The 27,048-nt window shown below is 40.3% G+C and overlaps 2 protein-coding genes across 8 annotated transcripts in view; both read right to left on the bottom strand.

Annotated features, from left to right (window-relative positions):
- Positions 1 to 2,479: 2,479 nt before the first annotated feature.
- GP5 (glycoprotein V platelet) lies at positions 2,480 to 25,538 on the bottom strand. Its single transcript, XM_032298218.1, has 3 exons — positions 25,492 to 25,538; positions 20,213 to 20,293; positions 2,480 to 5,678 (listed from the first exon to the last, which is right to left on the bottom strand). The coding sequence occupies exon 3, from the start codon at positions 5,674 to 5,676 to the stop codon at positions 3,994 to 3,996; it is 1,683 nt and encodes a 560-aa protein (XP_032154109.1). The 5' UTR covers positions 5,677 to 5,678; positions 20,213 to 20,293; positions 25,492 to 25,538; the 3' UTR covers positions 2,480 to 3,993.
- Positions 9,338 to 27,048, bottom strand: part of ATP13A3 (ATPase 13A3) — a 91,962-nt gene continuing 74,251 nt past the window's right edge. For 5 of the 7 annotated variants that reach the window (XM_032298216.1, XM_032298212.1, XM_032298215.1 and 2 more), the window contains 4 exons: positions 25,492 to 25,580; positions 20,213 to 20,293; positions 18,642 to 18,731; positions 12,650 to 12,895 (listed from right to left, as the gene is read on the bottom strand). In XM_032298216.1, the coding sequence (XP_032154107.1) occupies positions 12,698 to 12,895; positions 18,642 to 18,731; positions 20,213 to 20,293; positions 25,492 to 25,580 (458 nt within the window). In that variant the 3' untranslated portion in view covers positions 12,650 to 12,697. Of the gene's footprint in view, positions 12,496 to 12,649; positions 12,896 to 18,641; positions 18,732 to 20,212; positions 20,294 to 25,491; positions 25,581 to 27,048 lie in introns of those variants that run through there. The other 2 variants (XM_032298211.1, XM_032298217.1) reach the window with 2 other exon arrangements.

Here is a 27,048-nt window from a genome sequence, read left to right as displayed (position 1 = left end):
AAGAAGAAGGTGAGCTTTGAAGCTACAGATGTAATCACTGGAAGAACTACATATAGTGCCAGAAATTTTAAGTTAAATCACACAAAACTTGTTTTTTAGGTCAAAATTGGTTGAACATCAAAAATTTCATATAGTTCAATCTAACATATGAGCAGAAATGTATATCAGCAAACTAAACTACAAAAATTTTAAAATCAATTTTTATTTTATTTATTTTGTAACTTAGATGGGGTCTCACTTTGTCACCCAAGTTGGAGTGCAGTGGCATGATCACAGCTCACTGCAACCTCAACATCCCAGGCTCAAGCAATCCTCCCCCCTCAGCCTCCCAAGTAGCTGGGACTACAACGAGACTATCGCCACACCCAGCCACAGTAATTTTGCATTTTTGGTAGAGATGGGGTCTCGCTATGTTGCCCAGGCTGGTCTCAAATTCCTGGGCTCAAGCAATCCACCGGCCTTGGCCTCCCAAAGTTCTGGGATTACAGGTGTGAGCCACTGTGCCTGGCCTGGACTGGCATTTTAGACATCCTTATGGAATATGAAGCTTCAGCAAAGCTCAGGTTATATTCTTACGAAAAGCATTACATTTTTTCTGTGTTTTATATAGCAGGTCCCTTTACTTTTTAGACAGTAGCAAATCTAGCTTCTTTGTACAACTTAGAACTTATCTAAAGATTTCATCTTTTAGGCTGGGCACACTGGCTCACGCCTGTAATCTCAGCACTTTGGGAGGCCAAAGTGGGTGGATCACCTGAGGTCAGGAGTTCGAGACCAGCCTGGCTAAAATGCTGAAACCCAGTCTCTACTAGAAATACAAAAATTAGCTGGGCATGGTGGTGGGTGCCTGTAATCCCAGCTACTAAGAGGCCAAGGCAGGAGAATTGCTTGAATCAGGGAGGTGGAGGATGCAGTGAGTCAAGATCACACCACTGCACTCCAGCCTGGGTGACAGGGTGAGACTGTCTCAAAAAAAAAAAAAAAAAAATATATATATATATATATACCTGAATTCAGCTTGCTGTTTTGTTTAGGACTTTTATTATTAGTGAGATTTGCTTATAAATTGTTTGAAAAAAAATCCATGACCAATTCTGGTATCAGGTTATACAGTCTCATAAAGTGGGCAGGGATGTGCTCTCTGATACAGTTCATAAAAACTGGAATTATCTTTTATTTGAACATGTTGTGGAACTCCCCTGGAAAACCATCGTGGCCTGGTTTTATTGTATGTGTGTATTAGGTATTTATTGTTGAAAAACAAATACCCCAGATCTTGGTGGTTTAAAATAATAAAATATATTAAGTCACAGTTTTTGAGGGTCAAGAATTTGGGAGTAGCTTAGTTGAGCGGCTGTGTCTCAAGGTCTGTCATGAGGTTGGCATCAAAAGGTTGGCTGGGGCCATGATCATCATGACTGCGGCTGGAGGATTTGCTTCCAATGTATCCGCTCACACCGGCCAGTTCCCAGCTGGCTCACGGCAGAAGGCCTTGGGTCCTTGCCATGTAGACCCCTTTAGGGCTGCTTGAGTGTCCTCACGACATGGCAGCTGACTCCTCATTTCATTCTTCAAAGAATTGTGGGGTTTTTTTTCACTAGCTCTAAAAAAGAAAAAACTAACATTGATATATATGTTGCTTGAGCAAGAAGATATAGAAAAACAACATATATCCATTCAGTCCCTTCCAAATATGAGGTAAAAAGATGAAATATATATATATATATATATATATATATATATATATATTTTTTTTTTTTTTTTAAGACTCAGTCTCGCTCTTGTCCACCAAGTGGATCGTACCACTGCACTCCAGCCTGGGAAACAGAGCAAGACTCTGTCTCAAAAAAAAAAAGAAAAAGTAACGTAAATAAATGGGAAGATGAACCATGCTTACTGGCAAGAAGAGTAGTTATTGTAAAAAATGCAAATTCTTCCTCAAATTCATTCATAAATTTACTGCCATTTCTATTAAAATCCCAGCAGGGGTTCTCAATGGAGTTGACATGCTGACCCTGAAATAGTCATAGAATTGCAAAGAGCCAAAAGTAAAATAAAAACAAGGTAGAGAGATGAGCCTATACCAAAATTATTAAAGCTCCAATAATGAAGACATTGAGTATGACATGGGACTAGACAAACAGACCAATGGAGAACCCAGAAACCGACTCCCACATCTGCAGCACCCACAACCCAATGCCAGCATCCAGCTGTCCTCTCCACATCCACCTGGTGGTGTTGGAGGACCGTGAGCACAGAGCCTGGCCACACGGGGCTGAGGCCACCCACAGGGGAAGACGGACTGATTTGAATGTAACCTTCAGTACGAGAAAGTTTGGATTTACCTTTATACACAGAAGGGGCGAAAAAAAAAACCCTCAAAGGTCTTCTTTAGAAATCATGATGCCAATAATAATTGCTTGTCCTTTAGTAATACTAGCTAACATTCATTACCATTTATTGACTGCAGGCCACTGGGCAAAGTCATGATATGCTTTATTGCCTTTAATTCTCATAAAAACGCTACGAAGCAGGTACTATTTTATCCTTTTTTAAGGCTGAGGCAACTAAGGCTTAGAGAATGTAAGCAGGTGACTTACATAAAGTCCCATGCGTTAGTAAGTGGTAGAGCTGGGATTTGAACCCGCAGTTGTCAACTCGCCAGTCCCTGTTTTAACCACTGCCTCTCCCACGCACAGATATCCAATTAAAGCAACAAAGGTTTTACAGCTTTCAGCTGGAAGAACAAAGGAGACTGTGACAGCAGCTAAACTAGAATCAAGCTTATCATTATATTCATGAATAACAGCCACATGTTAGCTGTTCCATAAATGCTTGTGAAATGAGGTGGCAAAGTTCCAGGAAATGAAAATCAATCCAGTTTCAAAATGACGTATTGCCTGGATGTAAAGCAAGTGGAAACTCACGGGAGGCTCAGGAAACACGCTGGACACACTGAGCGCCTGGAGGGAAGGCTCTGTGTTTTCTTCCTCTCTCAGCTTCACAGAAGCCGCCTATCCTGAAATTGCTCATTGCATAAATGGAGTCCAGTGCTCTCCCAAATATAGCCCATAGGTCAGAGATATATAAAATGAGAAAAATGGGGCAAGGGAAAGAACGGCAAGAGCGCTACTTCTCAATTAAAAGTCGATAAAGAGGGCCGGGTGTGGTGGCTCATGCCTGTAATTCCAGCACTTTGGGAGGGCCAAGGCGGGCAGATCACTTGTGGGCAGGAGTTCGAGACCAGCCTGGCCAACATGGCAAAACCCCATCTCTACTTAAAAAAATACAAAATTTAGCTGGGTGTCGTGGCACACCCCTGCCATCCCAACTACTCGAAAAGCTGAGGCATGAGAATCGCTTGAACCTGGGCGGCAGAGGCTGCAATGAGCGGAGATCGCACCACTGTGCTTCCATTCTGGGCGACAGAGTGAGACTCTGTCTTAAAAAAATAAAAAATAGATAAAGAGAGCAACCGATCCTTTCCCTCCAGGAAAAGCCATCATTACTTGGATCGCATGCATTTCTTTATCCATTCATTGATTTCACAAACATTTGCCGGCTAACTCTGTGCAGGAGACAGGCCCTGGCCTGGAGTTGTCCCCTTACTCCGTAGAGCCCCCTCTCTCCGCCAGACGCCAAGCCAGCCACAGCGGGGCAAGGATGGGCCCAACACAACCCAGCGCCCCCACCGCCCCCACCGGAGCGGGAGCTAGGGAAGGCAGGCAACCACAGTTCACAAATGCAAAGCTTAGTTCTGAGGAGAGGGAGGGAGGGAGGGGGGACAGAGAGGAGGGGTTGCGGGCCTGCGAGAATGAAGAGCACAGAGCGAAGAGGAGAGGAGGGAAAGGAAGACGTGGCATTGGCGGAGAAGAGGAGGAAGAGAGGAGGAGTGGGGAGGGGAGGAGGGAGAGGAAGACAGCAGCAGCCGGTCTGGATTCTCCTCTGAGCCATATCTGGTCACTTTCTAAAGAATTAGATTTTCCGATTGACTTAACCAAGAGCTCTCTCTCTGATTAATTTTCGAAAGAGCTGGCCGATTTTAAACATAGCAAACATGATGACCGCGGTGATCATGGCCTGAATAGCTAAAAGCAGAAAATAAAACCCCCAGAATGGGCTATGATCTTGACGTTTGCCCGTGGCCACCGGCTGGGCCCACACCCAGAGTTCTGAGCTGTTGGGAGCCAAGGTTAGACTGCCAGGGGCTTCCGAGGAGCTGTCCGCAGCGGGGTGGGGAGGCGGGCCCCGGGGGCCGGGGCACTCCGCGTCACTCCCCGGCAGGGCCCAGAGCTGCAGGCCGGCGTGCTCCCCAGGGCCTGCGCACCGGGGGGGCTCTTCCCCGCCCACAAGGCCTGGGTGCTGCCGCAGCCACCCCAGGAAGGGCCCCAGGCCACAGTCGCAGCGCCAGGGGTTGTGCCCCAACAGGACCTCCGTCAGCCGGGGCAGAGCCCCAAACACGTCGCCAGGCAGGGTCTCCAGCTGGTTATGGTCCAGCTGGACGCTCTCCAGGCTGCTGAGATTTCGGAAGAGCGTGCGGGGCAGGGCGCGCAGCCTGTTGCGGCGCAGGGACACCTGGCGCAGCCTGCCGAGGCCGCGCAGCAAGCCGTCGGGGAGGGCGGTCAGGCCGTTGGAGTGCAGGGCGAGCTCCCGGAGCTCGCCCAGGCCCTGGAAGGCGCCCTGCGGGAGCGCGCTGAGCCGCGGGCTCAGGGTCACCCCTAAGACCCGCAGGCGGCTCAGGTTTCGGAAGGCGGCGGCGGGCAGGGTGCGCAGCTGAGTGCCGTTCAGCCACAGCTCCCGCAGGCCCCCCATCTCCCCGAAGAGCACCCCCGGGAGCTCTGCCAGAGGGTTCTCGAAGAGAGTCAACAGAGTCAAATTGTGCGAATGAAGAAAGAGGGCCGAGGGGAGAAACGCAAGATGGTTTCTCGCAAGAGTCAAAGAGTTCAGGTTTGGGAGGCGGTCGAAGGTCCCGGGTGCGATGGAACCGATGTGATTTCGGTGGAGCTGCAGATCTGTCAGGGCCCCCAGGCTGTTCAACAGCCCAGAATCCAGAGACACAAGCCGGTTCGAATGGAGCAGAAGTCTCTCAAGCTTAGCCTGTGCGCCAAGCAGTCCCTCGGGCAGGTGGGTCAAGTCGTTTCCCGATAAATCCAACAACTTCAGGTTCCCCAGATTCGTGAAGAGACTGGGAGGAAGGAAATCGAGCTGATTCTGGTTCAGAACGAGCTCCTGCAGGTTAGCCAGTTTCTGAAACAGGTTTTGGTCAAGGTCCCTTAGCGCATTGTGGTCCAAAAACAACTGCTCCAGGAGCACCAAGTTATCCAGCAGCGCGCCTGGAAGATGAGTGATTTGGTTGCGCGACAGCCTGAGGGTTTTCAGTTTTCTCAGGTCATTGAAGGTGCCAGGGGCAATAGCGGAAACGTGGCTGTCGGAGAGCATGAGGCGCTGCAGGACGGTCATGCCACTGAAGCTGTGGTTCTGCAAGACGCCGCGGCTCATTCGGAAGAGCAGGATGTGCGTGAGGTTGGTGGGCAGGCCCAACGCGGAGATGCGCGCCACGTCGCCCCCTGAGCACTGCGCGGCGTCCCGGAAGACACACTTGCAGGCTGGCGGACAGGGGAAGGGCTGGGCTCGTAGAAGTCCGAGCACCGCGCATAGCAGGGTCCTCCTCAGCATGTCTGAAAAAGCAACCGTGGGAGTGTGGTCAAAGCACAGGAGCGTTCGCGCCCGTACTGAATCCTGGGATTCTGCACTTTTTGCAGAGGCAAAAAGTCCTTTGGCCTGAATTCTCACTCCCTTTTTTCTTAGGACTGCAGATTTCCCTAGGTGGTGAAAAGACATTCATTCTACACTGTGTGGTCTCGTTCTTTTGCTTTATTGATTTTCTACTCTGAGTTTAAAGCATTGAGATTAAAGTGTTTTCAAGCTACCCAGGCCGGGTGCGGTGGCTCACGCCTCTAATCCCAGCACTTTGGGAGGCTGAGGCTGGTGGATCACCAGGTCAGGAGTTCCAGACCAGCCTGACCAATACGGTGAAACCCTGTCTCTACTAAAAGTACAAAAATAAGCCAGGTGTGGTGGCGCTAGCCTGTAGTCCCAGCTGCTTGGGAGGCTGAGGCAAAAGAATCGCTTGAACCTGGGAGGAAGAGGTTGCAGTGAGCTGAGATCATGCCACTGCATTCCAGCCTGGGGGACAGATTGAGACTCCGTCTAAAAAAAAAAAAAATCAAGCTACCGAATAGCCAATACTTAAAAATCCTTACATAGAGAATTAATTAAAATAATCATTCTCACATTCAAGCTCCCAGACATTACAAAGCAGTGTCCATTGTGAAAGCAGCTCTGCTCTTGACTTTATAATGTACCCTGCCTTGGCTCTAACCAACAGTCAAGAAGGGAACAGCAAAGTCTGCAGCCACCACCATCCGATTCTTTTGCTCACAATCATGCTATATCTGCAGTACCAAGTTACTCTATTAAAACGATGGACATCCCAAAACAGCGAACACCTTCAATCAACAGCCAACAAAAGCATATAATAACTATCATTTTACAATCAACAATAAAAGCATAAAATAATGCCTGTCACTTTAAGCCAAGCATTGTTCTCAGCGCTTTATTTATACTGTATGAATTTAATTCTCATGATAACCTTAGGAGGTAAATATATTATCCCGGATTCAAGGATAAAGACACAAAGGCACAGAAAGGTTCAATAGTATAACTAGGATCACACAGAATTTGAGGGAAGTATTTTTGACTTAGCCATAAAAAGCTACCATTTCTAAGATGCTTAATAAAAGGTAATACTCATGGCACTGAATTTTCTGTGAAATGCATACAATACTAATTATCTGCCAAAACAATGTTTCCCAAGTGAAATTTTACATAAATTGCTTCTGGTGATATTTTATTTCTCATGCACACACAGATGAATGGAGCCAATTTCCTATACTAATTTTTAAAATATTTGGCCTTACCTGAAATGGTTCTGCACGCCAAAGCAACTGAAAGACTTAGAGCTTTGCATGTGATTCGACACTTTCCAAAGGAAGAGGGTAGGATCCTTGCATCCTGAGGATACAGACTTTACCAGAATAGGTCAGGGAAAGGACCCTATCTCAGAGGCCATGTTCTGGTTTTTCATGACAGATATCTTCATACTGAGAGACCGTATATAACCTGATTCCTACTGTCAAAGCCAAGAGCAGTGGGAAGAGTTTTTCCATAAATGGCACAACATAACTCTGCGATGCTAAGAAAATTTAATGAGAGTTGGATCACTGCAGTAGCCACACCCCTGGATGGGCCACACCTCCTTTGGGTCTTCTTTTTCACACCACATGGCCCTAATTTTCTATCCAGTTGTGTATGTGTGTTGTTTATCTTTCTCCATTTAGCAATAAAGCTAAGAACATTCTCAAATGCTCCACTCATTTTTTTTCCTTTTGAGAATAATAAGGCCAAGAACATCCTTGAACATGTTCAATAATGGCATTGCTGCTTTGCAGGGTGGTGACACGTTCAATTTAACTTGGGAACATCGAACTGCCCTCCAAAGTGGTTGTATTGGTCTAAAATGCCACCTGCCATTGATGAGAGTTCCTGTGCTTCATCTCTGCCCACACTTGCTACTTCCTCATTTTTGCCATTTCTATGAAAGTGATCGCAGCATGGTTTTAACTTTTCATTTCCCTATTTAATGATGAACTTGAGCACCTTTTCACATAATCAAGGCCCATTTGTGCTTCATTTGAGAATGCTGGGTTTCCTTTTGCCCATTTTTCTATAGGCAAAACATGTATGTCTACGTGTCTTTTGTAAGCACTCTGATGTTGTCTGTATTAAGACTTCTATCCATGAAGACACCAAAAAAAAGGTGGAAAGACAAACCACAAACTAGAGATATTTGTAACACTTATAACTGACAAAGGCTTAGTATCAGGAATGTCTACATCATGGGATCTAATCACCCTTTGATGTAGCCAAATGCAGTCAGAGCCCAGGAAATGCTGAGTTGACTGTAATTACCTTCTAAGTCATGCAGTCCTGGACCACAGGGAAGAGTCAGAGCCTCTGCCAGGTATCACAGGAGGTCTTTCAGTTTTGATCAAGGAATGCAACTCCAAAGCCCAGAGCTGCTGCACTGGTGAGCTGGTAAGTCCATCATGCAAAGGCAAATCAAGTGAAAGGCCCCTCCTTGCCCATGAAAATACCAGGGAGCCAACATGACAGACAGGGAAGTCGCGCTGTGAAACAGCGTTAAGATACCGACTCAAATGCTTGTGACACTTCTTTAGCCTATTTCCCCAGGAAAAATCCAGTCAGAATGGCCTCTATGTTTTGTTCTTTAGGAAGACATTCTGATTATCCAGGAAGGGAGAAGTAGGGATGGAAGTTGCAGAGAGTAGAAAACACTCTTAGTCCATCCACTTAGCAAGTGGATGAGGTAATGAGTATTTGGAGCAATGAAATTGACAGCTCCAGTACTTCAAGCCTCAAGATTCTGGATCCATCACCAGGTCAGAAGTCTGCTATAAAATAGTCACAGATCCCTGGCTTAAGAGGCTTAGCCATTCAAAAGCAGGTCTGCCTGGGTGAGACAGCGTTTTTCCTCTTTGAGGAAGACACAGTGGGCAGGGCACAGTGGGGAGTAACCACACCCCAACTTGGACCACGGACAGTCTCACTCAAGCCCCTAGGACTTGATGTCCCTTCCTGCAATATGCACTCAGAATAAAGCACTTGGCAGTGATAGAGGGGAAGGAGAGACATGCAGAACGGTGCCCACACCAGCAGGCTGTGTGGAAAGGATCATACATGCCGCACAAACCATAGCGACTGGCAAGAACTGGAGCCAAAAGCAGGCAGGCCCTCGCCCGCCGAATTCATCACACCACAGCCAGCCCTGTGTGCCCTAGCAGAGGCTGCACGTCTCTGGAAGCTGAGCTGCCCGGGAACAACTCCTACCCACAGATGAAGGTCCTGTCTTCTCTGGGATTTCCACAACCATCTTCTCTCTCCATGGTATTAGCTTTTGGTTTGATTCTCCCAACTATTAATAGATTAAAAGTTCCTCCTCTTATGTTCTGCCATTTCCCTCAGACTTCCTGGTGTTTAACATTTGGCTCTGCACTGCATCCGACTCAGGGGTTTCCTCAGGATGGTCACAGACGTGGTGTGATATGCGGAATGTTGTTCTTATTTCCTTCAAAAATCCAGTTTTTTTAAAAAAAGTAAATGGGAAGTATTATTGGGCAGAAAAATAAATCCACAAAGGGAAGTATTCATGTGACTAAAAAGCAAACAAATTTATAAAAACCCAGAAAAAATGAAGTGTTATTTCATTCATTAAAATTTTTATTCTGAATGCTTCAATCAAAAAAGGTTTCATTAAGATTATTTACAATGCTGAATGTACAATTATGAATGTATGCCTTTTTGACAAGAGGGTACCATTCTTGAGCAGCAATACAAATTTAAAAATATAAAGATGCAGTATCATTTCTGATATAAAGTTACTTAAAAAAATCCAAGGTCTTAGGGAATTCACAAATCATAACCAGAAGTAATTAATGTACACATAATTACCAAATTTTAATACATTAAAAATGTGTAAATGCCCACAGACTATACAAAAATTAACACCTCATTTTGTTAAAAGCTCCCAACCACCTCCCACCATCAATATACAAAGACCTATTTTTAGATATGCCAAAACTGCATGCATGCATGTTTTCTAAAGCTTGAAGTTTGCCTTTCACTGAGTAATGTTATCGATAGCTGTTTTTGGAACAGACTACATAAACACTGATACATTGGTTACCATGCCCTTGAAACTGTGCAGTACTTTCATAAACATGGGGAACAAAGTAAATAGAGTAAAAACTGCAGCAGTTTTGTTTAGCTGCAAGTGCCGTTTGGAAAGCTTTCAAATTTGAGGGTTACAAAACTACTGTGGAAAGTGTGCATTTTGCCGTCGGCTTGGCCGTTTCTATTCCAGCACTATTTGCAGCACCGCTTTACAGCAGTTGGTGCCAGAAGACACAAAACATACAGTTACCACTATTTACACTTGAGGGGGAGAAGGTTTAAACAACCCTGAGGGAGACACACATTAAAAATCTTGTTATTTATTTAAAAAGTTAAAAAGTTACATATCATTATTTAACACTTTCCCAGACATTTCTGTCCTTTAAGTATGTGTATAAATAAAATCTAAATCAGTAATATTTATTCATCTTAATACATCAAAATAATATATGTACAGATTTTAAAATTTAGGTCTGTATGAACTCAAATAATTTAATGTGAAATTCAGAATGAAAATTATGTAATGGTGACCTACAGAGAGAAGACTCGGTCTATGGCACTAAGAACCACACCTGGCTTCAGAGACAGTCTTCAAATAACATTCTCAATGTGAATAACCCACTGTGTCCATATTCAAATTAACTTCCTACAAATGCTTTTCCACCTACCTCAACACCTCATTCCTTGGAAAACAGTATGGACAGATGAGATATAAAACCCTTATTAACACTAAATGTTAAAAAAAAGGGGGGGTGTCAAAAATAGCTCTTTATGATCATGCTCTTAAAGATTGTTAAATACAATCTAATAACTGAATTTTAAGCTGCTGCTTAGCAATTCCTTTAATTATATGCTTGAGTGCTTAAACCAAAGAATAAAATGCACAATTCTGGAGAGCACTGAAGAATAATACAAGCATATTTGAAATTAATATGGAAATTATAAAATGATCCAGAGAATAAGTAACTACAGAAAATAGTGCTAATTCACAGCTCAAGAGGTCTAAGATGCATAGCTTCATAGGATTATTCATGGAACAACTGTTATTATCATCTAATGTGTATTAATAGCATATTATACATTTTGATGGAGAACTTCGATTATATTTTTGGAAGAATCATCAGTGGCAATAGCAGTTAACAGTGATCCTGAGTGTAACTTCTATTTTTCTACAGTTACCAAACATCATCCAGGTCTTTGCAGCATAAAGAGTGAGAACCATTTGGTCCTACAATTCTAGGTAAAATTTGGTAAATTGGTAAATATATGCTGGGAAATAATGATCAGCTAGAAGTAGAAAGCACAGCAAGCATGTTACTTGCTATGGAAGAACACAGAACAATGTCATACGTTTTAATAGTTTAGTGTCCATTTGATAGCACTATCGGTTTTCTAAGTTTTGCGAAACTGCTGGATCCTACATGTAAAAGGCATTTTTAAAGTTACCTTAATTTTGGCAAGAATTTAAACGTTAATCAGGCCAAACAGAAAGGTGAAACATGTTTTTCCACATTTCTTCTGGCTCAATGAAGGTCCATTTTTTTGACTTTATTTCTTTTTTTTCACCCAGAAATTTCCACACCAAATACGTTCATTTTTAATAGTCCAATTCAAAATAGACATGCTCTGACCTCTGGCGCCACCTAATGGCATAAAACAAACTCTCGCCGAGTTCATATTGCTTTAAAAAAATGCAGCCGTTCAAATCCAATATTCTTAAGCCTCATTATTGATAAGACAGAGACATACGTCAAACCTCAAAAAATCTTATGAGGTAAAATTATAACTTAAAAAAACTATTATCTTATGTCTTTAGGTAACTGAAAACAAGAAAACTTTTAAAAACCATTTATAATAACACAAAGTCTGACAGAAACAAACTTGAACATTAGAAAGATGAATCTTCATAGACTGCCAAAAGAAATGAATCCTATTTCCTAGTGAAAAAGGTTCTACAATATTTAACAGAAGCAAATTAGACTACTGACACCTCACATAGGACAAGAGCCATTTAATAGCTTTGAGAGGCATCTCAAGAAGGCAGTGAAGCACCTTGCTGATTAGAAAAATAAAACCCAGGCAGTTTGTACAGAAAATATAAAACCATAAATGGAAATTACCTGAGTTGTTCTATAAGCAACACCATAAAAACTCATTCCTAACTCTAGACCATCTTAGGGAATTGATGTATATTTATACAGAATTCTTTGGAAGAAATATTGGAATCAAATGAAAACAGGCTTTCAATATATTTTCACTGGAGGCTAATCAACACTCATTTTCTTTTTATCAATCATAAATTTAGAGTCCATATAAATACAGACATTTTCTAACAAGAGGTTGTGAACATAAATGTAAAGAGGTAAACTGACCTCAAAAACTAATGTTGAAAAACCTACCAAACACCAAACTTCTCCTGTACCCAGTATAGAGAATATCACTGAGAGTAACAATCAAGAAAATTCTGGAAATGTATACAATATTTGCATGACTGAAATGAGGATACAGGACTTTACAGATTGTTAATTTAACTGTTAGGACAATACTTTTTTCTGTTTTTGTTTTTAAGAGCAAAGCTCTCAAATAGCTACTATATCAGAAGAGACAAAAACTGAAATAGTGCCATTCTGACACACAGGATCAGAAACTCCTCAAACCACGTATTCCTGAATATTGACTGACTGCTATGTTATGGTGATGATTACCACTGAGACTGACTGACTGCTATGTTATGGTGATGATTACCAGTGAGACTGACTGATTGCTACGTTATGGTGATGATTACCACTGAGACTGACTGACTGCTATGTTATGGTGATGATTACCAGTGAGACTGACTGATTGCTACGTTATGGTGATGATTACCACTGAGACTGACTGACTGCTATGTTATGGTGATGATCTGACATGATCCGTTCTCCTTAACTAAAGCTTTAGCTTCTGTGGTTGTCTGAGGTTTTGGTGGCCATTCTGGATCAACCAAGAGCTCTTGCGCCAGATACATGTACTTGGCCTTTGGTATCTTCTTTCTACAGCCCAGGGCCCAGGACAAGCAGCATTTTCCCCACCGATCCACTGACTCCTAAGAAAATAAGGGGGGACAAAAAAAAAAAAAAAAAAACACCCCAGTTGATTAAAGGCTTGTTGTTTTGAACCGGTTAAAGCACACATTAGCAGAGAAAAATAAGAGGAAATGACTTCTGAGCACATCAAACAGTGGTGGGGGGGAATCCATGTTTTTTTAAAAAAAAAAAAAAAAGGCAGCTTTGGCCAGGTGTGGCGGCTCATGCCTGAAATCCCAGCACTTTAGGAGACTGTGGTGGGAGGAAGGCTTGAGAGCAGGAGTTGGAGACCAGGCTGGGTGATGTAGTGAAACCCCGTGTTCTTTTGTTTTATTTTTTAAAGGCAGCTTCCGATTATTTAGGAACTGATTATTCTTTAGATTTATTTTTTTGTTATCAATGTGATTTACTTCATTTTATTTAGTTTTATGTACCGATACTCTAGTGTACTAATACATTTTAAATAACTTGCAGATATGAATTCTTTAACACAAAATATCCAATGTATTAAGAACTTTAAGCCATTCAGAAAGAGAAAACATTTTTAGTATTTAATTTGAAAATCTTCACATTCTGTCCCAAACTGTCTTTCAGTACGATTGCTCCTGGCAACTTAGCCACATGGCCATTTTTGGAAGAAAGCCATGTACAAATCCTCATTACTATTAATATCATCTCTTAAAACAAAGTAAATATTGTTTGATCAAATTTAGGGCTTCGATCATGTTTAACGTCAACTACGTCTTTTAAAACCACATCCTTACTGATGTAAAAAGCGATACTGTTTTATAATGATGGTCCGTTGGTGCTCCACGGCTGGAAAGGGGTATAAAAGGTATAAAGCAAGTCCTATGGTTTCACATTATTTCACTGCAAAAGGCTCTGCTGTTACCGAGATCCTTCTGATCAATCCGCATGTTTTTAGTGGATGTGACCTTAGATAAATAATCCTTGGAGAATAAGAAAGCAGAATCACTGGTTAATGCAGAGAAATGTAAACTCTTGGCTAACACTGAAAGGAGGAAAAAAAAAAAAAAAAGAAACATAACTCCAGAGAGGGCTGAAAAGGGCTCTCAGAATTTGTCTTAATTGAAATTTGAAATAAATATAAATTACTACACCGGGACCTGCAGTAGTTATATTTTCCTCTAAAGAGCAGCCATGTCTTATTTTGGCTGATGCTTCTCCAAAATGAAATTTAAATCCCAGGCCATTGTGTTTTGCCAATCAACATATAACCCAGGCTACAACTAGTTCTAAATGAAGTAATCTCACAAAATAGAAGTATAACATAACTGAGATACATATTCTTATGTTATCCAAAATGCCTCATGATTAAAAAAGGCATTTGCTATATGTATTTGGAAACATGTCCCTAAATTGGCCAATGGAGAAGAGCAAAAATACTTTAAAATTAAAGCTCTTAAAACTTTTCCATGGTTCACTTGACAGCTTTTGCTCATCCTACTCAAACACCCATCAGGAACCTACTGCTACCCTTTCCCTCTTCTACCCGGCCCCGCTGAGTGCAGGATTAGTGGTAACTCACCGCTCTCATCAACGTTAAAGGCCTGCTAGTTTAAGTCTGCCAACAAAACACAATAAGCTGCACTGCTACCAAGAATTTAAAGGCAAAGACTGTGAACAAAATAAGCTACGTGACATTCTGGGGTGAGGGCAGGGGAGGTTTAAGATTACTCATCTAGTAGCCTCTTTATTATCACAACTAAAAAGAGTTATATTAGTATTACCTTTAAAAAAAAGTCCACCAGAAAATAGCATTAAGGTACAGAAGTCACTATGTATAGGATTCTTCAGGTGATCCAAAATAACAGATAAAGCCTTTCCAGTAAAGGCACACAACAAATGTAATATTTAATCTGGGATGACAGTTTACGACTTGGATCTTACTTTTTCCCAAGGTGTTGACATTTGCCAAACTAACTGTGGAAAAAAATCACTGTTCCTAAATCAATTCAAAAGCTGTCACTTTTAAGCAGCACTGTTATACGATTACAGAAAATAAGCTAATGTTGGCTGTTGACTTTTTTTTAAAAAGCAGGAACATAATAGGCCTTGTCTGTCCAAAGAGTCTGCCAGTGTGAAGGGCAATGCGTAGCAAGCTGAGTTAAGAAGAGCCACACACACATACCTCAATTCACTGTTCCCTACTTGTAGAAAGCAAGTCAACCAATACAATTGAAATTAATTTAACTGCAAATAGAACTACAACTGAATAGGATTCTTTTTACACATTGAAAAAAAAATCCTCACAACCCTATACACTTGTCACAATTTTTAAAAAGTCGTGAGGAACACTAATCCCCCTGCTCTACTCTAGCTGGAAACATTTTGTTCCTGTACCCTTGCCTCCCCCCAAGTATCATACACAAAAAATACGCTATGTGCAAGCATAGGTTTGTTAGTTCACAAACACAAACATATCAAACACATTCTCAAACACAATGTAATTCACTGGAAGAGAAAATAAAAGGTGCTACAGGCATGCTGGAATGAGAGATCAGCCAGGGGAAAGATGGCGATGGAGAAGGGAAAGGCAAGTGCTGTGTGACACAAAGACCACGAGGCAGGACAGCAGGGGCCTAGAATGAGCGCGCTGGCCTCTCCAAAACATCCACAGCCAAGTCCTTCAAGCAGGGAGCACAGCAGCTGTAGCAACTGGATCTTTCCGTTTGTTCCTGAAAGGAATGCTTAAGCGACCAAATGTATCCCCTCAGAGAAGTAAAGGGGCTACCATGCTTAGTTCAGCAGAGAAACTAAAAAGAACTTCCAAAAATGTCAAGTTTACACTTAGAATGTCTTTTAGAAAATATTTTCATGGGCAGTATATAAAATATGATGCCATGCTTGAAGGGAAAAAACGTTATAATGGCGCTGTGGTTTTCATAAGTCTTCTTCCATACCAATCCTGAATATAAAACCAATACAGAAGCTTAGCATTAACATTCTGTCTATATAAGCTCAAATAATATTCTAAGTGGCATAAAGACTACCACTATGTCATAAAGACTATTTTTTTGAATTTTTCACCAAAAAAGAAAACATAAATTGGGCATAAATCTTCAGGCAGGATCAAATTACAGGCTAGTATGATTCTAGTTCCACTACTAAGTGACCTCAGTTTACCAGACACAAGGTAGGCACAAATGCTTCTAAACAGAAGATACGACAGATCTCCTCAAATGGGGTAAAGCTTTACAGAAAACCACAGATGCTGGGGGCCTCCACTGAAGATTTCCATTCAGTAGGTCAAGGGTGTAAAAAAGCATTTTTGATGAATAATCTTGCTTGAAAATCACTGATACAAAGGATTTTTTTTGGAGGGGGGTGGTCAGAGAATAAGTACTAACAGCTGGGGCTGCCAATTGCGACAACCAAAAATGTCTCCAGACGTTGCCAAATGTCCCCTGCGGAAATCACCTCTGATTGAGAACCATGGTCTTATGGTAATATGGTTAACTTATGACTGGCTCTTAGACAGCCACAAACATGAACAGTGAAGCAACACTACACACGGAAGCATCAGAGAAGAAAGCAGGTTCTTTGTGCTGAGAGGTTATAAGAACTCTCTTTCCTAAAGCCAGTAAGTTTTTAAAAAACACACCTTAATCATGATCACAGAAACGAAGACTTAAATTCTTGTCTATTTGCTGATTCTCAGAATCAGGTGACACACAGGGTGTGCTGGATGGGGCCCACCTGCCCTGGACCAGTCTACCTTCACCCTCCCCTGAACACTTCAGAGGAAGACACACAAACGCTTAAAAAATTAGAAGAGCAGGCTGAGAGTGGCAACTCACGCCTGTAGTTCCAGTACTTTGGGAGGCTGAGGCAGGCAGAGCACTTGAGCTCAACAGCTTGAGGCCAGTCTGGGCAACATGGAGAAACCTACCCTCGCCCCCCCCCCCCCCCCCCCCCCAAAAAAAAATGCTGGGTCTGGGATGGCATGCATCTATAGTTCCATTTACCCAGCAACATGGTGAAATCCCATCTCTACAAAACAAACAAAAATTGCCGGGCATCATGGCAGGCACCTATGACACTAGCTACTCAGGAGGCTGAGGTGGGAGGATCACCTGAGCCTGGGGAGCTCAAGGCTACAGGGAGCCACAGTTGTGCCACTGCACTCCAGCCTGGGTGACCAAGTGAGACCCTGGTCTCACAAAAAGGGCAGATATTTATTAATAATTTTTTAGAAAACAGAGACAAATGAAGTAATTTTCTGCCATTTAATTTTGATTGAAAAGCCAGGAACGACTTCCAATCCAAATATTTTTAAGGGACCTCATGATATTTTCAACTAAACCAGGGTATTACTCACCTTCAAAACATGCATTTCTTATTTAGATCAACAGTCAGAGATCTCTTTAGAGAACATGAAAAATCTAAATGTTTTCCTAGGCCTGGGAATACAATGTAAACATTTCACATGAGAACTGATAATATAAGCCAAAGATAACCTTTTGAAGTAATGTAGTGAGGTAACTATACGTATGGGGGTGGGTGGGTGGGTTGGCGTTGGGGGTGTGTGTGTGTGTGTGTGTGTGTGTACACACATACGAGATTGTGCTAAATGACTTGTACAACCCTAGTCATACCCACTACTAGGGACAACTGGTATTACACTGCTTTCAGGAAAAAAAAAAAAAAAAAAACAGAAATCTGAGGCTGATTCCAGATGCTGCTGCCTTCCATCATTATTCACCATAAAGCATTAGAAAGTGGAAACGGTACTCTGCAGGCCCTCTCATAAAGCAATCCTGTGGCATTACACCAGGACATCAGGCCTGCTGTATTACCAAAACAAAGCTCAGAAGTTACCGCTTAGGTAAAAGTTGGCTAAAACTAAGTGGGTAACCCAACTTAAGAACGCCAGGGAGTCCTCTTCATCTCCACCAGCTTCCTGTGGTTCAAGGCTGAGTGAAAGACTCAGAACGCCTATTTGTAAAGCACATCACTCATCTCTAAAGAGCAATGGGTAAGGCAATGAAGGGGTGATATTTTATTGTTCTCTATGCCCCAAGGAGCTCTGATGGGTTTAAAAAATAAGTCGGATCTGTATCTGTATCAAGAGCTATACTTTAATATCTTAACACTAGGAAATGGGTTTTATTCTTCTTTGTCTCTTCTCTCTTCACTACAGAACTTGCAATACCTTTCAAAAGATAGGCTATTTAACAGGCTCCAAAAGTCAAATGTCCTAAACCATAGTTTGTATGAAAAAAGGCACACCATCTTGTGAATGGTAAGGTATATAACGTAGGGGAAAGCCAAGAAGCCACCCCAAATTAATGGACAATAATTGACGAGAAATCAGAAATCATTCTTCAAAATTTTGGCATTTGGACTCTGATCCAAGAAGGAACAATTTTCATTGCAAACTCTGTTTATATAAATCTCATTTAGCTTCTAAGGGGACTCATGAAAAACAAAAACATAAAATTTATAGCAGATTGAAATGGAAAAATTAACTCTCACCTTTGAGGACAAGACTTTTACATGAATAGAAGATCAGGATTGGAATGGAAAGGAGATTTATGAAATTTCTGATCTTGAAAAGCCTCTAACAAATGTTTGCCATGAATTTTCTAGGACTTCTTATAAGAAATGAAATGTCACGCATAAGGAAAAAGGCTGAAGTAACACATAACAGAACAGAACAAGAACACACTATAGAATGCAGAGTATACAAGCAAAAGAGCCTAGAGAGACATGAAGAATGGATAATAAGCGCTGAGTTCCAACCTGTGGTGGCTGTGTGGTGCTGAACCGATATTCTCCTTGTTTGTCTCGATTGAACACAACTTTCCCAAGGACCATGTCAAGGAAGAAGTTCTGAGACATTCCAGTGAGTTAAGAATTAATAATGACTAAGTCATTTTTTTATTAATGTGCACATTTTTAAAAAATCACAATGCTACATAATTGATGAAAAACTAATTTTCATCATTTTCATATATAGAATTTCAGTTAATACCGCAAAAGGATCAAGAATGACAGGATTTTTGTAACAAATATAAATAAGTCATAAAATTATTGATAAAATGAGACTTCGAAATTTTCCACGAAATACAGCTTTTGTATAAATCCTCAAGTCTTTCCCCTATTCAAGTGATGCTTACATAATTTGAAGTCTTTCTTAACAATGGTTATTATCATTGAATATCTAGTATAAATTCTATATCCATATCTATAGATACATAATTTCATTAGCATCCAACACAAATCATTCTTTAGATAGTAAGAATAAGTAACATTTCTGTGAAAAGATGAACTTATACTGTAGAAAAAGGAACAATTTTTAGAATATAATATCTTACATGTGCTTTCTAGCACCCATAAAATAGAAAAAAAAAACACACACACACACACACACACACATTTCACTGGGCAACTTCGAAAGGCCAGTACCATAATATCCATGCTTCCATCATATCTCAAATATCAATACCAAGTCATCTTTTAGGGGGATAACTGAAATAAAGCATAATTTCTAAGTCCAGAGCTATTATCACTGAAATATATGGATATATATTTCTTAAAAAGTTACCTTTATTTTAATCAAAGAGCCTGTACTATGAAACTCTGAACTTAAAAATCACAACTGTGTCTCCCCCTTCCATTTCTAATAGTTACTATAAGAGTCAGTTATGATAGTAGTTCTGAGAGCAGACAAAAGCTTATTAATAAGCCATCAATGAGAACTTGTCAACTCCTTTTAGAGATGCTAACCTAAAGGCAATCCTAATGGGAAGGTAACTATACAATACACAATGAATCAAGGAGTCCTCCAGACCTCTAGAGGCCACTCAAAACCAAATACGAAGGACGAAGTTCCATAATCAATGCTGAAATTAGGTAAGTCCAGGAGGATTATTATTTTCTACTTTCAATAAATTATCTTGCTATGAATATTCACTATGTTTCCTGGAGAATGGCCCTACCTCTTCCTCCCTTAAATGGGAGATTTTGCTGTACATCACAAAACACAGACAGCACTGGCCAACTCTGATTTCACAATCACTGGTTCATCTGTTCATGGGCCACTTAGGCACCAAACTTCTTTCTACTCATCATTAATTTTTATTATCACACTGCTTATTTTCTCCTATGTGTATGACTGCAAGTAAGTCACACCCCTTAATATGACCATTATCAATTCACAGAAAAGTTCAGAAGAGAAGGCTAAATGAATTTGCCTAAGATGAGACTCTCTGGCTTTCCATGATATTACCTGTCCTCTTCTCCCATTTACCGGTAAACTACCCAAGAATCCCAAAGCAATATGGCAGACATGTGACTATAGAAGTGCTTACCTCCACTGTGACAGATACAAAGGCATTGACAAGAACAATGATGAGCATAGTTATACGCCACTGATATGGTACACACACTATCTGTAATGCAAAAAAACATTTAAAGTTAAAATTGCTGTAGGTAGTTCATATTATAGCATTATATCATAATTTCTAAATTTACTGAATTGCTATGATGTGCCAAATACCTTCATATACATTATCTACTTAATCCTCAACAATGCCCCAAGGTATATATTATATTTCCAATTATAAAACCGAAAGTTTAAGTAACTCAAGGTTAAAGAAAATATTAAATGACTGAGGTTAGAGTCAAATCCTATTCACTCAGATTCAAAAGTCCATGATCTACTAGCTCATGAATGTCTAACAACTTTCTATTTTTAAAATAAAAACCCCTCTTTAAACAATGAGGTACAAGCCAGGCACAGTGGCTCACGCCTGTAATCCCAACACCCTGGGAGGCAGAGGCAGGCAAATCACTCGAGGCTAGGAGTTTGAGACCAGCCTGGGCGACATGGCAAAACCCCAACTCTACAAAAAATACAAAAGTTAGCCAGGCAAGGTGGTTGTGTGACTATAAACCCAGCTACTCAGAAGGCTGAGACACGAGAATCACTTGAACCCGGGAAGCGGATGCTGGAGTGAGCTGAGATCCTGCCACTGTACTCCAGTGTGGATGACAGAGCAAGACTCTGACTTAAAAAAAAAAAAAAAAAAAAAAAGGAGGTACCAGTCTAATAATGAAGCACTGGTCAAAACTCAATTATAAAGACAAATTCATAAAAGAACTACACAGATGAAGTTAAGAAACAACAATCTAAGTGTTCACTTTTAAAGCTGATTAATTTCTAAGGCTTAAAAAGCAGGATAGTAGTAAAGACGGAAAGAAGTTTAGAATAAGAAAACTGAAAGAATCTAACAACTGTCTAGCTACTAAAAGAGGAGGAAAAGGCAAGGATGAATAGACAACACACACGCGCACGTACACACGCACACTTCCGACTTCAGTGGTACCAAGAAACAAAGAAGAAATAGCGCTGAAGGAGGACATGATGAGCTTAGTTTTTAAAATGTTGAAATTGAGGGATCTGTTGGGTGGAACAGATCCAAGTAATAGTCAATATATCAGTGTATATGCAGGTCTAAAGCTTAGTAATGAGTTAGGCTCAGGGTATAAAGTTTGGGAGCCTTTAACATTTAGATGGTGATGATTACAGGTGAAGCCATGACTTTAGGGGATATCACCAGAACGTACTGACAAGCCAGAGGGATAAGAACAGAAATAAAAGGGACTCTTAACATTTAAGCAATGGGCAGAGGGAGTGGAGCTACAATGGAAAATGAGATTGAAGAGTCACAGAGGTAAGAAAAGGCCAAAAGACAGCTAAGCATCACAAAACTTCAGAAGAGAGTATCTTAAGAATGATGACATAGGTAACTAGTCAAATAGTGCTGGGAGTAAAGGAAAACTGGAAAAAAATCAATTAAGGAGAAAAGGCCATTGGACTTAACCAGTAAGAGGCTGTTAATGGCCTTGCTAAGGGCAGTTTAAGTAGATTGGCAGGGAAGATGCCAGACTAGTTGATGAATGTATGGGAGGTGAGCTGAATGTGGTACTATTTCAAGAAAAAGTTGGTTGTGAAACAGAAGACATGTTTGGCCAGAGACAAATGTAAATGCATTTTGTTTTCTTCTTTCATTGTAAGTGCTAAATCCCTCAATAAAATATGTAGGAAACAGACATATACTGCTGGTAAGACTATAACCTGAAAACATCTTCAAAGTTCAATAATGCAGGATTTATGAAAATTAAAATTATAGATACCCTCAGACCAAGCAATTCTATTTTTGCATATTTAGCCTATAAATATTTGTCTGTAACTGAAGTGTGCAAGGATTTACAACACCATATTGTTTATAGTACCAAAACAATGGAACCAACCTAAATATCCAGCAAAACAGGACTAAACAAATTATGAAAAAGTCCATGCAATGGAATATTCATTTCACAAACTTTGTAATTTAGGTTAAATAACTCATATAACTTTAAAATCAAACCTGCCCATAACATACAAGAAAGGAAAATTAAATCTGATCTCATTCATGCAGAGGCAAAAATCCAAAACAAAAATTATAGCAACCAAAATCCAAAGGGTTTAATAGAGTGCATCATGACCAAATTGAATATATTCTAGAAATGCAAAATTAGTCCAATATTTGAATACTGATCAGCTATAATTCATCACATTCTTCAGGGAGAAAAACCGTGTGGTCATTTCAATAGCTGCATAAAAAACATTTAAGTTGGCCGGGCACGGTGGCTCACACCTGTAACCCCAGCACTTTGGGAGGCCAAGCAGGTGGATCACGAGGTCAAGAGATTGAGACCATCATGTTGAAACTTCACCTCTACTAAAAATACAGGCCAGGTGTGGTGGCTCACACCTGTAATCCCAGCACTTTGGGAGGCTGAGGCAGGCAGACCACCTGAGGTCAGGAGTTTGAGACCAGCTTGGCCAACATGGAGAAACCTGGTCTCTACTAAAAATACAAAAATTAACCAGGTGTCATGACACATGACTATAATCCCACCTATTTGGGAGGCCGAGGCAGAAGAATCACTTGAACTTGGGAAGCAGAGGTTGCAGTGAGCTGAAAAGTGAGACTCTGTCTCAAAACAATTTTTAAATTAATTTTAAAGTTTAAAAAAATTATCTAGGCATGGTGGCACATGCCTATAGTCCCAGCTAATCAGGAGGCTGAAGCAGGAGAATTGCTTGAACCCGGGAGGTTGCAGTGAGTCAGGACTGCTCCACTGCACTCCAGCCTGGGGTGACAGAGAGAGACTCCATCTCAAAAAAAAAAAGAAAAAGCATTAGACAAAATGTTAAAATCTTCTGTGTTAACAACACTGTACTACCAAGGAGCTTCCTTCACCTAATAAAGACATATACTAGAAATATACACCAAACAGTATATTTAATGGTGAAATATGGGGAATACTTTCTTTAGAGACAAGATTAAGACAGGGATATCACTATCACTGTACCCAATATATTAAGACATGAGAAACACAGAGAAAGCACATAAGGACTGTGAAATGTCAGAAATAAACAGCTTGTAATTACTTATATATGATGCCTGTCTACAGAGGGAAGGGGAGGGGAGGGGAGGGGCAAACTGATATAAGACAAAGGTATCACTGAGTATCAGTGGGAAAAGACAAACTTCAATAAGCAATTGCTGAAACAAATGGGTATTCATGAGAGAAAAAATGAAAAACTAATCCCTATTCAAAAGCTATATATAAAATTAACTCCAGATGGATTAAAGACTAAATGTGAAAGAAGAGCACCTTACAACTTTGAGGTGGACAAGTCTGCCAAACTGAGACACAAAGGAACAAATAAATAAACTATTAAATTTGACTTGTCAGATTATAATTTTTTTTTTCCTTTTTTTTTTTTTGAGATGGAGTCTTGCTCTGTCGTCCAGACTGGAGTGCAATGGCGCCATCTCGGTGCACTGCAACCTCCACCTCCTGGGTTTAAGCGATTCTCCTGCCTCAGCCTTCTGAGTTGCTGGGACTACAGGCACCCACCACCATGACCAGCTAATGTTTTTGTATTTTTAGTAGAGACAGGGGTTTCACCATGTTGGCAGGCTGGTCTCGAACTCCTGACCTCAGGTGATCCGCCCACCTTGGTCTCCCAGAGCGCTGGGATTACAGGCATGAGCAACTGTACCCAGCAAATTTGCTTTTTAAAAACAGATATTATAAACAAAGTAAAAAGACAAGCCACAAACTGGGAGAAGATATTTATCACTATACAATCAAATACAATACATTAGGAATTCTGAAAACTAAGTTTTAAAAAAGGCAACATCCTAATAGAAAAAACTGGCAAAAGGCATGAAGAGGCAGTTCACAGACAAAATAAAAATGGCCACTAAACAAATGAAAAATGCTTAATTCTATTAGCAAAATTAATTGGCAAATTAAAACCAACATGATATAACATTTTACACCCACTAGACAAGACCAAGTGTTGGCAATGATGTGAAACAACAGGCTGTCAAACACTGATGGAAGACGGAGGCAATCACTTTGGAACACAACTTGGCACAGTGCAGCTGAAGAGTACATGCTCACCATGACACTAGCATACACCAGAGGAACCTTTTGTCCCTAGTGGTTTGCCAAGGGTAGTAGTGGAAGGAGTACATTATCGCTGGAAGTATATGGAATTATCAGCACATGGCAGTATTTAAAAAGCAGATGGACTTCTAGTGAGCTTAATTACTGCTTTCAAATTCTCTACAGCATTGCACCACCCTCTCACTGCTTGCACCTGGGATAAACCACTCCTATTTCACTCTTTGATACACTATTACTTGCCCCCATACGCTAGAAGACATGTAAAAACATGTTCATATCAACAGTATGTTCAGTAATTATTTACCAACAAAGTATGGAGAAATGAATTTAATATATTCCTACAACTGTATACTACACAGAGTGAAAATAAAAGACATGTATCAACAAACAATGTTGATGGGAGAACGCAAGTCACAGAGAGAAGGGAACAAGATAACATCTTCATAAAGTTCAAGAGCACACAAAACTATCTTTTATGACTGCAAACATATACGGTAAGTATATCATGAAAACCGGGAATGAAGGGGAAAATCAACAAAATAGGTACACGAGAGTCCTTACTGACTCGTGATGCTACCCTTTTCTGTTTTCTGTTTGTCACTGACTCATGCTCAGGTTATGTTCATTTCTTTTAAGTTGGATGATACACTCAGGGTGTTATCTTTTTACTATTTTTAAATTATGGTTAACAACTTAAATATGTGTGCAGATTCTTTTGAATGAAAAACAACTATTTCATTACTCAGAAAGTTTTTAATGAAAAGAATGAAGAGCTAAATGGCCAAAACAGAAAAGGGAGCATGTGTAGACTACTGAAGAAACAGCCTGGTAAAGCAGAGAGAAGTAACAGATATCAGGATCAAGGCTTCTTTGTTTTTAAAGACCAAGGGACATTTAATTTGTTTGCAGACAATAAAATGGAACCAGAAGCGGAGATTAAACAGGTATAACCAATAAAAGCTGTTGTTTTAATTAGGTTCTTTATTCTTAGTAGAGTACCTTTGGGCTAATATAACTGCATCTTAGAATATATGAAAATAAGAGATCCTGGAAAAAAAGAAATGTATACAGGTTGGTCTTTTTTCCCAAACAAATGACGTGTTTAATTAAGCCTTACCTCAAGAACCTGGTCAACATAGGCAACTGGATACAACATGATGAATAATATAAAAGCATATAAAAAAATCACAGAAAAAACAAAAAAATCTGGAAAAGAAAGTAAAACAAATTAGGAAATTCCTTTATATAAAAAGGCATCCAATAACAACTGATATACTGTCATTTCTAAATCTGGTTTTGAATATTTTTACTTCAGTTGATGAAATAACGTATGTGCTCTGTTATTTCCTAGAGGATGAGATATTATTGTTCAGGGCACCCAAAAGATTCATATACATGATGTGATGGTATGGATATTTAAAGCCCATTAGCTTTAACCTTATAAAAGTACTACAAAAATTCAATTCACACCTTCATGGCCATCTGTATGTTGCCCAAATGGATAGCTACTTTGTAAGATAATAAAGCCAATATATAATGTACAAATAAGAGACTAGACTGTGTGTGGCAAAATGAGATTATCATTTAATACATGTATTCAATGACAATTACTATTGGTTGTAAAAATGCTGAATAACATTTATTTTCAGTAGTAGGTATGTCTTAATCCTAAACAGAGGCATTCTAACCTAAATGTAAATGTATTTCTGGTAAGTGAATCTCATAGATCTACTCTGCAAAAACATTTTCACAGAAAATGTTAGCCTAAAGCCAAGAGACTGGGTTGGTATACCATTTTTCAAAGTGGGCTGGCCTTATGGCTTGCTATGGGAGCTGGGAATGGCAAAGCCACCCAGCAGTACTTTGTCTCACTTTCCTAATGCAAAAACCAAACTCCTTGCTCATGGCCATTTTCTTAAGTGTGTACATGCACACATACACATGCATGTATATAAGCATATACTTGTATAATAATAAGCCATAAAAGTGGCTCAGAAATTTTCTAATTATATTGATAGCCCCAACTTTTCCCCTTTTTCCTTTGATCTGGACATTTATTCACAAGTTCCTATTTGAAGTCCACTTCAAACTCAAACTTTACTAAGACCACAGACAAAAACCTTATCATGAAGCCTTCAGGTTGGGTGAAGAAGTTACTATCCTTTTTACTGACTGTAAAGGAAGGGTCTCAGTGCTATTTTCAAACATGGAAGTTATTTGTAAATACAAACTTTGTTAGTATCAATTCAAACCTACAGGTAAATATTTTTCATTCTACAAAAACTATACTATATGTTTGTCATTTTTATGTTTACATACACCAGTGTGTAGAGGTATATATATATATATGTAGTTTTAGTAGCTTAGGCTGAAACTTATACTAACACTTATACCAAAGCTGGAGACACTATTTTACTATGAGACACTGACCAAAAGGATTTTTAAAAAACAGTCAGGTGTGGTGGCTCATGCCTGTAATCCCAGCACTTGGGGAGGCTGAGGTGGGCAGATCACAAGGTCAGGAGTTCGAGACCAACCTGGCCAACATGGTGAAACCTCCTCTATACTAAAAAAAAAAAATACAAAAATTAGCTGGACATGGTGGTGGGTGCCTGTAATCTCAGCTACTCAGAAGGCTAAGGCAGAAGAATCGCTTGAATCCAGGAGGCGGAGG

This window comes from Sapajus apella, unplaced genomic scaffold (genome assembly GCF_009761245.1).
Source record: "Sapajus apella isolate SASKATOON/1434 unplaced genomic scaffold, GSC_monkey_1.0 scaffold38, whole genome shotgun sequence".
In the NCBI taxonomy this organism is placed as follows: Eukaryota; Metazoa; Chordata; class Mammalia; order Primates; family Cebidae; genus Sapajus; species Sapajus apella.
This window is presented reverse-complemented; position numbering and strand designations above follow the sequence as displayed.

What these genes read in the sequence shown, in the direction of transcription:
- GP5 (XM_032298218.1), bottom strand. Translation starts at nt 5,676, where the DNA reads ATGCTGAGGAGGACCCTGCTATGCGCGGTGCTCGGACTTCTACGAGCC.